At 39.0% G+C, this 16,115-nt stretch overlaps 1 protein-coding gene across 2 annotated transcripts in view; it reads left to right on the plus strand.

Moving 5' to 3' along the window:
* VWA8 (von Willebrand factor A domain containing 8) overlaps positions 1-16,115 on the plus strand; it is a 358,377-nt gene that overhangs the window by 224,618 nt on the left and 117,644 nt on the right. For both annotated transcript variants that reach the window (XM_049647001.1, XM_049647002.1), the window contains exons 27-29: positions 9,163-9,271; positions 10,995-11,133; positions 12,818-13,017. In XM_049647001.1, coding sequence (XP_049502958.1) covers positions 9,163-9,271; positions 10,995-11,133; positions 12,818-13,017 — 448 coding nt within the window. The remainder of the gene's footprint in view (positions 1-9,162; positions 9,272-10,994; positions 11,134-12,817; positions 13,018-16,115) is intronic.

The following is a 16,115-nucleotide window of genomic DNA, read 5'->3' on the forward strand; positions in this document are numbered from 1 at the left end:
AAAAGAGACATTGAACAATATGGGGATTCGTGGCACCAACACCAAGCATGCAGTCAAAAATCCACATATAACTTTTACTCCCTCTAAAACTTGACTATTAACAGCCTACTGTTGACCAGAAGACTTATCAGTAACATAAACAGTTGATTAACACATATTTTGTATGCTATATGTATTATTACTGTGTTCTCAAAATAAAGTAAGGTAGAGAAAAATGTTCTTAAGAAAATCATAAGGAAGAAAAAATACATTTACAGCACTGTACTTACTGTATTCTTTGAAAAAAAACTGCATGTAAGTTGGACCCATACATTTCAAACCCATATTGTTCAAGGGTCAACTATATATCTATAATAAATTAGATTTGAGAATGTATGACACTCCTCCCCCAATCCCACTCTTTCTCCATTCTTATTGTTTCTTGAGATTTTAGGCCTACTTATTCATTTATTCTAGGCTTAATGAACACATTCATAAAGCATGTAAGATATTCTCATAGAGAATTGATATCAACAACTCTCTTTATATATGTGTTTAAACATCATTATCCTGTTCAGATATATAAAAATGCTGTTGCCAGACAGACTGCCCCTCTAAAAGTGTTATGTGTGACTACACGTAAAAATTGTCCCATAGCTGGGGCACCTGGGTGGCTCAGTCAGTTAAGCATCCCACTCTTGATTTGGGCTCAGTCTCAGGTTACCATCGCACAGTTTTGTGAGTTTGAGCCCCACGTCGGGCTCTATGCTGACCCTGCAGAGCCTGCTTGGGATTCTCTCTCTCTCTCTCTCTCTCTCTCTCTCTCTCTCTCTCTCTCTGTCTCTGTCTCACTCTGTTCCTCCCCTGCTCATGTTCTCCCTGTCTGTCTCAGAATAAATAAATAAACTTTAAAAAATTATTTAAAAAAAAACTCTCAGAGCTGATGAAGAAACCCTATTGGAGTCTTGAATTACTCTTCTGATGTCCTATTGACATCTGTATTCTCTCTCTGCTTTCAAATGCTTAAATTTTTTAAATTTTATTTTTCAGGCAAAATAAAGTAACTTTGAATTAATAAAGTTTAGTTCCATATTAGCCAATATTTTTATTAAACTTCTTAAATAGGTTCACAGTTTAAACAATTTAAAGATACCATTGTAGCTATTGATAGTAGTTGCCTTTGAGAGAGGCCCTGGAGTAGAGAAAAGAGGCTCTACTTTCTGTACCCTTTTAATATTCTAACATGTTTTTATTTTCTATATTTTATTTTTTAAATGTCCACCCACTATCTGAGCACTGGAATTTTGCATTTATTTTCTTATTTAAATAAAATAAGAACGATAAAGTAAAGGTCTTTTCTGAAATTGCTATATTTGGGGACCTTTGCCTCTGGCACAGCAAAGCTTACCACCACACTGCAATGCCTACTCTAAGGGCAGAACATTGGCTCCCTTACCAATGGCAAAGGAGAAATCCAGTTAACTAGGCTTTTTTTTTTTCAGTTTATTTATTTTGAGAGGGAGAGAGAGAGAGAGAGCAAGCGCACGAGCCGGGAAAGGGAAGTGAGAGAGGGAATCCCAAGAAGGCTCCACCACAGCGCAGAGCTCGACATGGGGCTCAAACTCACAAACTGTGAGATCATGACCTAAGTCGAAATCAAGAGTCAGACGCTTAACCAACTGAGCCACCCAGGCGCCCAACCAGGCATTTCTATTGCATTTCCACACAGTATAAGTAAATTTATACATTGGTAGACATCAACATAAACGTATCAAGTGAGGAAAACACTTTTAAAGCAGCAGAAATAAAAACAGTTGTGTGCATTTGCAGACAGAACAGCTTCATCTATAGTGAATGTCCTTGAAAGAGTATTTGCCTAGAATTGGTTTCCTGCTTTAAAAACTTGTTCGGTGTAATTGGGACATCAATAGCAGTGGCTTCTGCTCTGACCACGACCAACCATGGGGTACCAGAGGCATCGAAGAGAACGTTCCAGCCGGGGCCTCTCTTTGGAGTAACTTCATTAGGTTTGTCTTTGAAACTAGGAATGATTATTAGTTTACTGTTTATCGCATTAAGACTCTCTTAAAGTTTTGTGGCTCACGTTCCATTTTCCAAGCTATAATATGCTATCATTTTCTTTTCATGTCTTGGTTTTTACAAATGAGTACATAGTACTCATCATGGAGTTCTAAGGTGTGCAATTCCACTCTGCATGATGATGGACTTCCATTTCATAAAAGAGCTTAGTTTTCAAAAATAATAAGATTTACATGATGACATTCCAGAACTATCATAAGCAAAAGATGGTATTAGATTTTATAGTTTCATAGCCCTTTGCCCTATATTCTCTTGGTATATTATTAAAGTAGCTTCACAGCCATTTCATTTGTTTTTAATTCCTTTATGAAGGTACAGAAAAATTTTAAATATAACCAATCTGTATATAGAAATTGTCAAGAGCTATGAATCTTCTATCATACTTACCTTAAACAGTCTCACAGAACTATCCTTGGATTCCCTTAAGCATCTGTAAGTGGTATCTGTCACTTGGCTGCATAGACATCCCCAGTCCCTATCTATAACCAACTCTTCCCAATACACCTGCCAAAGTAGATTGCATCATCTGTTGAGGGTAATGTAGTCAGGATGCAATGGGGGAAGAATGAATGCTATGGTGGTTTGCATCTTGCCAATGAGATGAGAGATAAGTAGGTAAGTGAAGATGTTGACCGTTCTAATGCAGCCAAGCATTCACTTAGCAAACACTATTGAGCATTTATGTGGTAAACACTAGGTAGGGAGTCAGAATTAGAAAGGTGAATGAAGGAAGGCTTTACCTCCACCTTCAAGGAGGTCACAGTTGAATTGGAGAAGCATCCAAGTAAAGAGTGACTTGTGTTAGAGCCACACTAGAGAGAATCAAAGAGGTAGGCTTGCTGCCTTCTGCCCTTGGGGGGAGAGTCAGGGAGGATAACAGGGCTGAATGCTTAAGGGATTAAAGGAGAAGAAAACATTGCAAGCAGAGACACTTTTAAGAGGCCGTGGTGCATTTTGGAAACTGCAAGTAGTTTGGTGACTAAAACAAAGGGTTAAGTGAGGGCATGCCCCATGATGAGGCTAAAAAGGGAGAGAAGAGTCAGAGGGAATCCCAGAAGAATTTTAAGCCTGACAGTAGCATGGTCAAATTCATAGTCTCTTGGTTTGAAAGGCAGTCTCTTGGTTTGAAAGGCGGTGAAGCTGGCAGCAGGAAGACCTGTCGGGAAGCAGCTGCAGTAATCTTAAGTGACAGTCAGGGAGGCCCTGCTGGTGGCAGTGGGAAGGAAAGGAGGCCCACGAGCAAGAGAGATTTCAGTGGCAGAACCGATGGGTTCCGAGTGCCAGAGAGTCAAGGATTCAAGTAAGATGTAAGCCTTACCCTCAATGAATTAACAGTCTTGCGGTCTTTTTGTCAGAAATAACAGAGGTTTCTTGTGTATGGTGCGGGGGGAGGGTAGGAGGGGGTTAAGTTTCCAATTGGGAAAGATTCAACCCCAGTCATCATTCTTGATGTGGATAATTAGAAAAGGAAAGAACTTAAGGTTAGAAAATACTCAGATGTGGTTGGTAAAGCAGATGGCAGAAAAAAGCGAGGTTTTTGCAGTAAAATTTCGTGAAAGAGGAGAGAAAGGAAAGCCAGGCCCCAGAACCGTACTCAGGCAACTTCTGTGAGGAGAAGGAAAGCCAGAGATGTGTGGAGCAAGCTGACAATATCTGCTTTAGCACAGAGTGACGCTAGGCACCAGCTCTAAGACAGCACAGTGTCATTCTGGATCTTGGGGAGCATATTTGAGAATTGTCAGCCAAGAATAGTAGGGTTCCCCAAATCTTTTTCCATCTCATGCATCCAAATGAGTCATTTCAGTGGTGTCAGTGGGACCTGGGTGGCTGAGGCGTATACGTCTAAGTTATAAAGTGGAAACCATCATGTCTAATGCAGAGCCACCCAAAGAAAGGAAAAGCATACACATATTTGTTGTGTGCACATCACTCACAATGAAACAAAGTTAATTTACCAGTAACATGTGAGATTATAGGGAAGGGAGATTCAGAAGCTTCTAGCAAACAAGGGAGGGTAACTGGGAATAGTAATACCCATTATCACCAACTTAAAGCGTTTTGAGGGTTTTTTTTCTATTTTCTCTTTTTAAGTATGCTGAAACTGTTTATTTTAATAAATATAAATATTTGCAAGAGACTCACTTCTGACCTTGCCCCCTAAAACTTTATTTTCTATCAGGCCTTAAACCTGAAAATTGCAAATTTCTATAAAACTGTACCCTAAGAGTTTCTAACAGTTCCAAATGTGCAAATTTCCATGGAAACACAGAAGAGCAAGAGATTTGTTCTGCCCAGAAAGAAATCTGGGCAAGAGATGCAAGGGGAAGTAATGTTTGAATTGGGCCTTAAGAATGAGAAGGATTTCATCAAAGAGGCAGTAACAGCGAGGAGTTCTGGGCAGAGGTAATGGCCTCATGGAAGCATGAAAATGGGTAGCATGTTCAAGAAGAGCAAGTAGCAGTTCAAGGTGGCTAAGGCCTAAGTTGGCTGGAGAGTAAGAAGAAGGCATAGGAGCCAAACGTGGAAATGCTTGTCAGGGTTATTCTGTGAAAGGCTCTAGCAAACTCAGTTGGACAGTCGAACCTAATTTTTACCAGAGGTTAGATTTAAAACATTAGGAGTGAATGAGGACTGCTAAAATCGGAGCTGTTCTTTTTCTTTTCCGAGATGGTAGTAATTGATGAAGTTTGGGGAGTTGGCGGAACTACCCTGAGAGGTTCCACTATTCCCGTGAAAATTAGTAGTTGTTGTGGTAAGGAGATATTTTAGGAATTGTTGACAATAGGTACGTCAACAACTTTTAATTGCATAATGCCCCTAGAAAGATCCAAATCTTTTTCATGTGTTTCTTTCCGACTCCAGAAATAGTATTGGCAAATGTTCAGAGAAGGCAGAAATTTGCCAGAACATACTCTTCAAAACCCCAGCTCACCTCTTTATGGAAACAATCTTAGACAAATCGCTCGCATGTCATTCAAACTGTATTACTCGGCTTTGGTGTCCATATGCATCATGTTATGAATTGTATGCATGCTTAGAAAGAAAATTTTTTTCTTTTTGTAACTTGCTCAAGTGCTGTAATTTGATCTGAGTCATAATTTTGGTGTCCACCTTTCTTTTAGTTAAAACTTTTACTTCCAGGCCTTTATTAATACTTCCACAAGGGATTAAGAAACATCACAACAGGGGCGCCTGGGTGGCGCAGTCGGTTAAGCGTCCGACTTCAGCCAGGTCACGATCTCGCGGTCCGTGAGTTCGAGCCCCGCGTCAGGCTCTGGGCTGATGGCTCGGAGCCTGGAGCCTGTTTCCGATTCTGTGTCTCCCTCTCTCTCTGCCCCTCCCCCGTTCATGCTCTGTCTCTCTCTGTCCCAAAAATAAATTAAAAACGTTGAAAAAAAAAATTTAAAAAAAAAAAAAAAAAGAAACATCACAACATATGAATTGAAATACTTCATTGTTTTAAAAAACATAAATTCATGAATGACATTGAAGATAAAAAGTAATGCTATTTATAGGCCTTAAATTCATCCTCCTCCCCCTTCAAATCAAATCCAGACATCAGTCCAGCTAAGACTTTAATGGAGTTAAATAATACAAGTGTCAGGATCTTAAAATCATGGAAAGTATCATTGTCATTTCTGTCACATCAGTGTGGTTAGAGTTAGATGACAGATTTCAGTAATGAAATATAGGGCCTTGCGTTTAGAGTTAGGTCCAAATTAATGTTGATTATGTTTCTAATTCCAAAGCTTGCTCATTCACCCAAATACAATGCTTCCCCTGTCTCCTGGCTATTAACTTATTGAAGGGGAAAGAGTTAGTAATAGATTTTTGCACAGCTTACTGAGAGTACTTAGTCATGAAAAATAAATGAGGGGCTTTGGTTTACCTCAGCTGGCCAGTCTGGGGCCCACAGGAAAAGACTTAGAACAACACTTCGTATTACCAAGGAGCAGGATGGATGGAGTCAGTTTGTTGTACAACTCCAGAACACCCCACATGTGTCTTTCTTTTATAGCTACTATTGCATTTGCAATTTTGTTGTGTGGTTCCAGAATCGTTTCTATATGGGGTACCTGAAGGTCCTTCCCATACCCTGCCAACCAGTTAGTGCTATATTTAGATGGAAACAGGCAGCCTGTAATTTCTGTATTAATGTAGATTGAGTTTGTAAGTTCAAACCAGATTTCATGAGTATCCCAGAAACTGTCCATAAAAACTGGAAGCTGAATAAAGTTACATTTTCTCAAAGGGATGAAGTGTTTTTTTAAGCGTCTGTATTTTTTGTGAGATTATTAAGGGATATTTTAGATCCATTGTTTAGGGTAGATAGCAACCTGTCAACCAAGGATCATTTTGTAAAGCAATTGTCCACTTCTAATTAGATTTCAAGATGTGTAACTTTTTCTGTTGTCTTCAAAGAGCTAATTTGGGGATGTATTTAGAGTCTCTTTTTATAAGCTTTAATAAAGCACATACCTGTCTATGAGGGCACTGATTCTATTTGTAGGTATAGGTATTTTCACTCTGATTACTTTTAACTTCAGAGCACCAAGGTGATGCAAGACTATTGAATCTAACACTGAGGCTTGCCTCTACTCACTCCAGTGATCATCCAAGATTCCTCAGGCTGTGAGGACCTTGAAGATGACACCCGTCATTTCACAGAGGAAGAAATTAACACTCAGAGCAGTTAGCTGACTGTTCCCTTCCCGGGTTTGTAGAGCTGATTAATAAAAGAACTAGAACTAGAACCCGGGTCTCCTGCATTTTGTTACACTAAGTCTTCTAGGCCAGAGGGAAATTAGGTGTGTCGTTCCTCTGTTTTCTCCTTCTCTATTTGAAAATCTAACTCTCCTTTAGTGAACTGCCGAAAGCGAGTGAAGAATACTGTTTGTTCCCTAAACAAGAAGAGAGAGATTCTAGTCTGCAAGATGTTTTCAGGATCTGCCCCTTTGACACAGAAATGTGTTTTTATTACATTTAAAATAGAGAACACGAGAGCCACAGGGTGGATCAGTCGGTTAAGCATTTGACTCTCGGTTTTGGCTCAGGTCATGATCTCACGGTTTGTGAGTTCAAGCCCCACATGGGGCCTGCCTGGGATTTCTCTCTCTCTCTTTTCTTCTGCCCCTCCCCAGCTTACTCTCTCTCTCTCTCTCTCTCAAAAAATAAACATAAAAAAAAATTTTAATAAAATAGAGAACACAATAACCGTAAATCCCGTAACTCAGTGCCCCTCCCACCTCATTTCCAGTTAAAACAGGGAAGTGGGTGACCAATCAGGATAATTGTCCAGACACTTAAAATGTTATTTGAGGTGATAGATAAATAAGCACATATGTCCTTGTGAGAGATTTATGTCATATGAATTAGAAGAATTTCACTGTAAATTTCTTTTTAATTTATTTTGTGTATATGTTAAACATTAGCATTTCAAAGGGACAAAACATATTCCACCAGAATGTTTGGTTCTGTTATTTTATGTAAACAGTATCTGAGCCTTACATGGTCTTAGTATGCATATGGAAATATTGTGTATTTTACTGAAAATAAAATAATTTCTAAATACAAATCTATACCCTTTTAATGATTATCAAACTCATTCTGAGCATGCATTTTAACTTATAGCCATACATGCATTATTTTTAAACAACTTCTTAACTGTGAATCATTTTTTGCTTTATTCCTTACCACAGAATAAGAAATTTATAATAAATTAAATGACAAATTAATGGTTCTTTTTTTAAAGATTTGAAGAAAATATAGTATGATTAAAATGCAAAGGCTTTCTTCTCAAAAATTTGTCTGTGGTTTTATAGTTTAGCATTGCCATATTTTGACAAATCACTTTATTTAAAAATCACTTTAAATAAAAAGGAATCTAAACACAGAATAATTCCATTAAAGTCAGGACATTAACTCCCTTGGTGGAGGTAATGACCTGGATACACAGGTGTGTTCAGGGCTAAATGAACGTTTCTGTATGTATATTATACTTCAAAGTAGAAAAAAAAGTTTAAAGAGCTAAAATACTCTCTGAGACTTGCCTTGTACAACTTACAAATATGTGATTGGTATTTTCTTTACTGTTTATAATTTGATGCCAAATTTAAAAGAATAGAAGTGCCTGGGTGGCTCAGTTGGTTAAATGTCTGACTCTTGATTCAGCTCAGGTTATGATCCCATGGTTCATGAGTCCGAGTCCCTCATCAGGCTGTGCTCTGATCGTGTGGAACCTGCTTGGGATTCTCTCTCTCTCTTCATCTCTCTCTGCCCCTCCCCTGCTTGCACGCTATCTTTCTTTCTCAAATAAATAAACTTAAAAAAAAAAGAATAGACTAAAAATATGGTTGGATTGCTTCATTTTTTTCTTTAAACCCTTCCTATACTCTGCTAGGAACTAAGATGTTAAATTGCTAAGTATTTTACCCATTCAAGGAAAAATATGTAAACCTTAATTATGTTTGTCATCAAGATAAAAACCAAATAGGACCTTAGCTTCTGAGTTTCAGAAATGTGAAGTCTTTTTTTTTTAACTTTTTATTTTAATTCTAGTTAGTTAACATACAGTGTTGTATTAGTTTCAGGTGTACAATATAGTGATTCAACAATTCCATACATCACTCAGTGCTCATCGTGACAAGTACACTCCTTAATCCCCATCACCTATTTAGCCCATACCCCCATCCACCTCCCCTCTGGTAACCATCGGTTCTCTATAATTAAGAATCTGTTTCTTGATTTCTCCCCCTCTCTCTGCTTTTTCCCTTTGCTGATTTGTTTTGTTTCTTAAATTCCACATATGAGTGAAATCATATGGTATCTGTCTTTCTCTGACTGACTGAATTTTGATCGGCATTATGCTCTCTAGCTTCATCCATGTCATTGCAACGAGCAAAAATGAAATCTTCTTCTTAAATTATATTCCAAGTGTTGTATCATAGACTTTCTTTTAATAAAATAAAATATAATTCACTTGTAAGTAAAACATTCTTCAAATTTACTTGTATAATAGATAGGTTGGGTTTTTCCTATGACTCGGAAACAAGAAATGTTTACTTTTCAAATCATCCTTGACAGGTTGCCTCTGCCAGAGCAGACGTTCATGGGCTTCTGGACGTTTGGTCAGTCAAGAAATGGAAAGCAAAAACTGTTGTGTCCAGCAGTAACTCATCACATAGACGTAAAGGTTGACACCATCATTTCTTCATTCAAATACTGAATGTTACAACTTTTTCTATATGTTCCCTGGGGAAAACTCCATACAATCTCCAAAATAACTTGTTCTGAGGTTATTTTAGATTTAACTTCCACTCCAACTCTCAAGCCAGCCTGGCCTCTGAGGAACTCAGTGTAGGTCATTGTCAGTGACTAGTAGAATTCCTAAGAGCCAACGTGAATTAGAGTCAGGTATGTTGTGTGTCCTCCTAAAAGAGTTACTCCATGATCCTTGTTTTCATGTAAAAAGGCAAAGGAAAGGAGTATCAGTTGTTAATTACAACAGAAACTCCTTTAGGTATTCAAGCAGAAAGGGATTTACTGTGGGGAATTGGATGCTTGTAATATCATTGGAAAGGACAGAAGAAACAGAAGTCAAGGGGCCACCACTGGACTTTTAGTCTCAAGTTCAGTGTGTCTGCTTCTACTACCATCCCTGCTGCTGGCAACGACACGGCGAAGCAGGATCAGCAAACTTTGTCTGTAAAGAGCCAGATGGTTAATGTTTTAGGCCATACAGATTCTGTTGCAGCTACTCGACTTTACTGTGATAGCACAAAAGCAACCATAGGTAATAGGCTAACAGATGAATGTGGCTGTGTTGTAGTAAAGTTTTATTTACAAAAGCAAGCAATGGGTCACACTTGACCTGTGGGCCATTTAAGTGCATTTAATTGGCAGAACCGAAATCACATCCAGAACCCTTACTGCAAGGGAGTTTGAGGAATGTTGTTTCTAGATTTCCAGCTCCAGAGATACAGACTAGATAGAAAGGGGCAGGATGGAGGATGGCAGGGATGCCACAACAGTCACCATCTAACCCAGACATTTTTGATTAATTAAGGACTGGGGGGCACCTGGGTGGCTCAGTCAGTTAAGCATCCAATTCTGGATTTCAGCCGAGGTCATGATCTCACAGTTCATGCTGACAGCGTGGAGCCTGCTAGGGATTTTCTCTCTCCGTCTCTCTGTACCCATCCCCTACTTGTGCATGTGCTCTCTTTCTTTCTTTCTCAATAAGTAAATAAACTTTAAAAAAAGGACTGTATGGCATGGGAATATTGAAAGTGTAGTTACATCTATATAATTCTTCTATATAGTTGTTTTCTCTAAGTACCAGCCCTAATATCAATAATATTATTAAATTAGATTCTCTGCTTATGTTTATATTGAATAATTTTCACTATGTGTATAATATTCTACCTTTTGTAAACAACAGTAGTTATCAGCAAGCTTTTTTTTATTTCAAAGACTGAAGTTTAGCCATTATATTCTATATAATGGTATAATAATCATTCTTTACAATGGAACTATATAAGGCCCTGATTCATGCATTTACAGATTATTTTCCTAGTTTGGCCAGCTCTGGGTCCCAATACTTGGAGTTCAAACCTTGACCATTGTTTAGGAAGGAATAAAGTAATCAGAAATCCTATGGGGTTTTTCAGCTGGTGTACCTTGTGAGTAAAAAGAAAAGAAAGTGAGAAATTAAGATAGGACAATTGAAAGCATTTATAAATGCAAGTATATGGCATTATTATTGTTATAGGTACCATGATAGTCAACAAAATAAGAAGAGGTATATCAAGATGTTGGGTATTTGAATTTAAATTTCATATTTTAGAAAAACTTAAGTTTTTCTACATTTTAGTAACTATCCAAATTCCTTAACTCAGACAACTACTTTATTATAGGGTCCAGCACTTATAAACATACAGGAATATCCAATAGAAAGATATGAAGAAAGATCCCAAACCTTTACTGAAGAATGTGCCTCCTGCAAATTACCATTGGATGAAATTAACTTAATCTGTGACATTGCTACGTCATGTGGTATGTCAATTTATTCTTTTGATTTTTCCTTCCTGTACTTACTTTTTTCTAAAAGAGGGATTGAAAGAATCTCTAGACATCAAAAAGTCTATGATAGACTCAGTAACTGTGTCATATTGGATTGGATAGTAATTATATGCAATTTAGACCTAATTTCCTATAACAACCTAACAAAATACTATTGTGGAATCCACATAAGCACTGCTAAGTTTGTATGCATATGTCTGTTTCTCATTACAACTGTAGCACAAAGTTAAACACACCCAGGCATGTGCTAAAAATAGAAGGGAACAAGAAAAAGAGAAACATTGGATTTGGGGGCTGGGATTCCAGTTTGATGATGGCGTGAACCACCAAAGCACGGCTGGAGTGCTTTGCAGTCATTACATTTATTTTAAAGAATGGCAAATGAAGGACGTGAATTTTTGGCATCTACATTTCTGGACTGCTGCCATTTCCTACTGACTCATACAGTGTGCCCTGGGTAGTTTTTGGCAGAAGTTTTCAATCGAGGGCAATTCCTAAGGTCCTATTAAACAGAGGTGATGACAGAAGAAAGGGAGAGAGTTTCTAACTTGCCTAGGATGGGGATTGTTGAGGGGAAAATTCAGAAGCAAGTTTTTGTTATCTAAGTTCTATGAATATTATTTATTCCCAAAATCAGCTTTGTGGAATAAAAATATATGCTTTAAAAATATACAAGGTTTTGGGGCACCTGGGTGGCTCAGTCTGTTAAGGGTCTGAACTCTCGGTTTCAGCTCAGGTCATGATCTCAGGATTCACCAGTTCGAGTCCCACATCGGGCTCTGCGCTGACAGCCGGCTTGGGATCCTCTCTCTCTGCTCCTCCACCCCACCCCCATCAAAATAAGTAAAATGAGGGCAAAAAATTATATATATATATATATATATATATATATATATATATATACACACATACACACACACACACACACATATGCACATATATGTATGTGTATATACACACACATATATATATACGTGTATATACACATATATATGTGTGTGTATATACGTCTGTGTGTGTGTGTGTGTGTATATATATATATATGTATGTATGTATGTATGTACATATACACAGGGGTTTTTGGTAACAGACAGGTGCTCTTATGAAGATATTTTACATTCACCAGTAGAGAATAAATACGGATTTTATGCATAAAGCTTGAACTTTGGCCCTTGTCCCATCTTTCAGAATTGGAAATAAGTATGCTGTGATCCTCTGCCCCATGCCAGTGAGAGGCATTGCTAACCAGGAGCGCTTTTCTGGTTAAACCTTGTCCTGGCCTCATGGTTCTCAGAACAACATTCCAGGCAGCTGCCGTCAGTCAGAATTGGCCCATAAAAATAATGCTGCCCTTTCTGTAATTGAACTCTCTGTTTCAGTATTGTCCACTTATGCAAACTAGAGTTTTAATTGTTTTTTGTTTCTTTGTTTTTATACCTCTTCTGTATTTTTGGGAGAAAAGAGCATGTTGGGAGGTTAGAATCAAAGTTAATTGATATATATACATAACGTATGTATATCCTAATCAATCCATCTACAGTTTGTCCACTGAGTTCCAGCTGTGTGCTCAGTCTCATGATTCAGATTTCACTGGACCTCTTGACCATTCAGAAAATCTACTGCAGATCACACAGTTAACACCTTTTTGTCATTACAGAAAATGAGGAAAATACCCTCTATGTAGTTGCATGCAATCCCATCACCTTATACTTTCTGAACATGACGGGGAAAAGTGGCTACATGGTGGACCTCTCTGACATCTTCCCAAGAATGGCCAGTAGAATTTGGCACCCATTTGTGACAGTGGCACCACTGGGAAATCCCCTCAAGGGTCAAGTGGTTCTCCACGAGCAGCAGGTAAGGCATCCCGGGCTACTCACATGGTACAATTACGCCAAGAGTAAGCTGTGTGAAGAAAAAGGCAAAGGTGATTCGCAACCTACAAGTGAAAATACGTGCTTTCATAAACATCAAGGAGGGATCAGAGCTGTGTTTTGTCAGTACCACAAAGGCAGGCTAATATCTTCTCTGCGGAGACTTCAACATGACCTATAATTCTGGAAGCATGTAAATTAGGGTTTCTCAACCTCAGCACTAATGACATTTGAGGCTGGATAATTCTTTGTTGTGAAACTTGCATTCTCTTTGGGGAGACAGACCATAAAGTAAGCCAACAAATAAATATGCTGATTTCAGGCGGTGATAAGTGCTGTATAGAAATGAGACAATGTCCTGGAGAGTGATAGGGGTGGGGGAGGAGGAAGTGGAAGGTGGAAGTAACAGTATGAAGGGGTGCTCCCCTTAGGAGATGCGTTTTATTTGAAACCTGAATGACATTCTTAATGTAGACACAGCCACAAACATATAGTGAATGGACTTGTCTTGGTCTTGTTTGGGCTACTATAACACAAGTAGCATAGACTAGGGAGCTTATAAACAACAGAAATTTATTTCTCACAGTTCTGGAGGCTGGGACGTCCAAGATCAAGAATAAGCAAATCTGGATCTGGTGTCTGGCGAGAACCCACTTGCTAGATAGCTGTCTGTTCATTGTAACCTCACGGGGCAGAAAGAGCAAGGGATTGCATTGGTGTCTCATTTATGAGACCGCTAATCTCATTCAGGAGGACTCCACCCTAATGACCTAATCACCTCCCATAGACCCCTACCTCCTAGTAATCCTAAATGCCAGGGTTTAGGATTTCAACATATGAATTTTGGGAGGACATAAACCTTCCGTTCACTGCAAGATGACACTGAACTCCTTTGGTATGTAATGAAGCTCAAGTTTTAACCATCACTACTAGTGTAAGATAGCACTAATTAAAAGTACAGGTGTTTAGAGTCAAGCTTAAAATAATTCCAGGGGCACCTGGGTAGCTCAGTCGGTTAAGTGTCTGACTTTGGCTCAGGCCATCATCTCACGCTTCGTGGGTTCAAGCCCTGGGTGGAGATCTGTGCTGACAGCCCAGAGCCTGGAGCCTGTTCAGATTCTGTGTCTCCCTCCCTCTCTGCCCCTCCCTGCTCGTGCTCTGTCTCTCTCTGTCTCTCAAAAATAAATAATAAAAAACACTGATTTAAAAAAAATAATAATAATTCCAAATAGAAGGTATAGATCAAAAAGCAGGCTGTGTCTCAATTAGTGAGAATTCTGAAGGTCTAAGTTAATCTGTACCATACCAATAGAAAGGAGTGTAATGCTTTTGCATGTTTATGATCCACCTAGTATCTACCAAATACCATACTATTCATTCAAGCATATTATTCATTCAACAAATTATATCATGTGCCTATTACTGGGGATGCTGCAGCAAAGAAAACAACAATAATTTTTGTCCTGAAAAGCTTACATTGTGGTACAGGAAGACAGACAATGAGCAAAAGAAGTAAATTATATCTCAAGCTACAAGAGGAGAAGCAAGGCTGGCAGGAAGATTTCCATTCAAAGTAGGGTAGATGGGCAGGGATCGCCTAACTGAGGAAGGGATATTTAAGCAAAGGCTTGAGGGACGTGAAGGGGAGAACAGATATCTAAAATAAGGGCATTCCAGGCAGAGGCCCAGAGGCTGGAGCATGCTTTTGTTCCATCTTTAAAGAAGTGTGGTGGGGAAGATTGAGCAAGGGGGAGAGAGCATAAGGAGGTGAGATCACAGGTTACTCAGCTAGTTGGAGCAGGGACGTGGTGCAGGGAGTGAGGAAGCAGACTGTGCAGAGCCTCGTAGACCATTGTAATGTCCTGGGCCCTGACTGTGGGTGGAAGAGGAAGGTGTTAGAGCATCTCAAGCAGAGGAGTAGCGTGACCTGACTTATATATTTAAAAGATTTCTCTGGCTCCTCTGCAGCAAATAGTGTGTAGGTGGTAAGGCAGAATGAAGGAGACTAGTAAAGAAATTTTTGCAGTGATCCAGCAAGAGGTAATTGTAGTTTAGGGTATGGAGGTTGTAAGTAACGATGGGTTCTGGATATATTTTGAAGGTAGAACCAACAGGATTTCCTAACAGATCAGATGCATGGGTGAGAGAGGATGGAGCTAATTAAGGGCAACTTCAAAGTCTAGGGCATGAGCAACTGAAAGAACAGAGTCACCATCAACTGAGATGAGGAATTGATTTGGGAGAGGGTAGACCTTTGATTAAATGTGAAATGCCTGTTAGACATCCCAGTAGATGAGCCTGGAGTTCAGGGGAGAGATCAGAACATTTGGGAGTCTTGGCATGTACATGTTACTGAAAACCATGAGGTTGAAAGAGGTCACCAAGGGAGTGAGTGTGGGCAGAGAAGTCCAAGCCCTGGGGCAATGAAATATTAAGAAATCAGGGAGATACGGGAGAATCAACCAAGGGGATTGACGATGAGTGGCCAGTGAAGTAGGTGGACAGGGCAGGGAGTGTGGTATCCCAGAAGGCTAAGTGATGAGCCTCGCAAACAGAAGGAGCAGTTATTAAATGTTGGCAGTGTGCCAAATGAAAGATTACATACATCATCCCATGCTATTCTTCCAGTAGCCCACTGAGATACCCGTCAGCCAGATTTACATTTGAGAGAATGGAGGCTCAGAGAGTTTCATAACCTGTCCGGTAGCTACATAATGAACTGAGATTCAAACCAGATTGGATTGGCCCCCCCAGAATTAAACTCCATCCACCATCTCACTCACTATAGCTACTTGGGGAAAAGAATAGTGTGAAAACTTAAAAAGTATTCATAATAGGAAAATATTAAAGAAATGCAGTGTTGCTATTTACGAATACTTAAAGTCACTAGGAGAACAAAGTGTTACCAAGAAACAATACTTTTAGACTGTGTCTAATCAAGAGGAAATGTTGCATAAATAACATGTCAGTGTTTCACTGAGTAAATAAGTCAACTTTAACTTTAGGCCTTGCGTAAATAATTATCATGAATTCTGAGTTAAATTTTTTCAGGTTTTCACTTTTTTTTTTCATTTTCACTTT

This window comes from Panthera uncia, assembly GCF_023721935.1.
Source record: "Panthera uncia isolate 11264 chromosome A1 unlocalized genomic scaffold, Puncia_PCG_1.0 HiC_scaffold_16, whole genome shotgun sequence".
NCBI classification, from domain to species: Eukaryota; Metazoa; Chordata; class Mammalia; order Carnivora; family Felidae; genus Panthera; species Panthera uncia.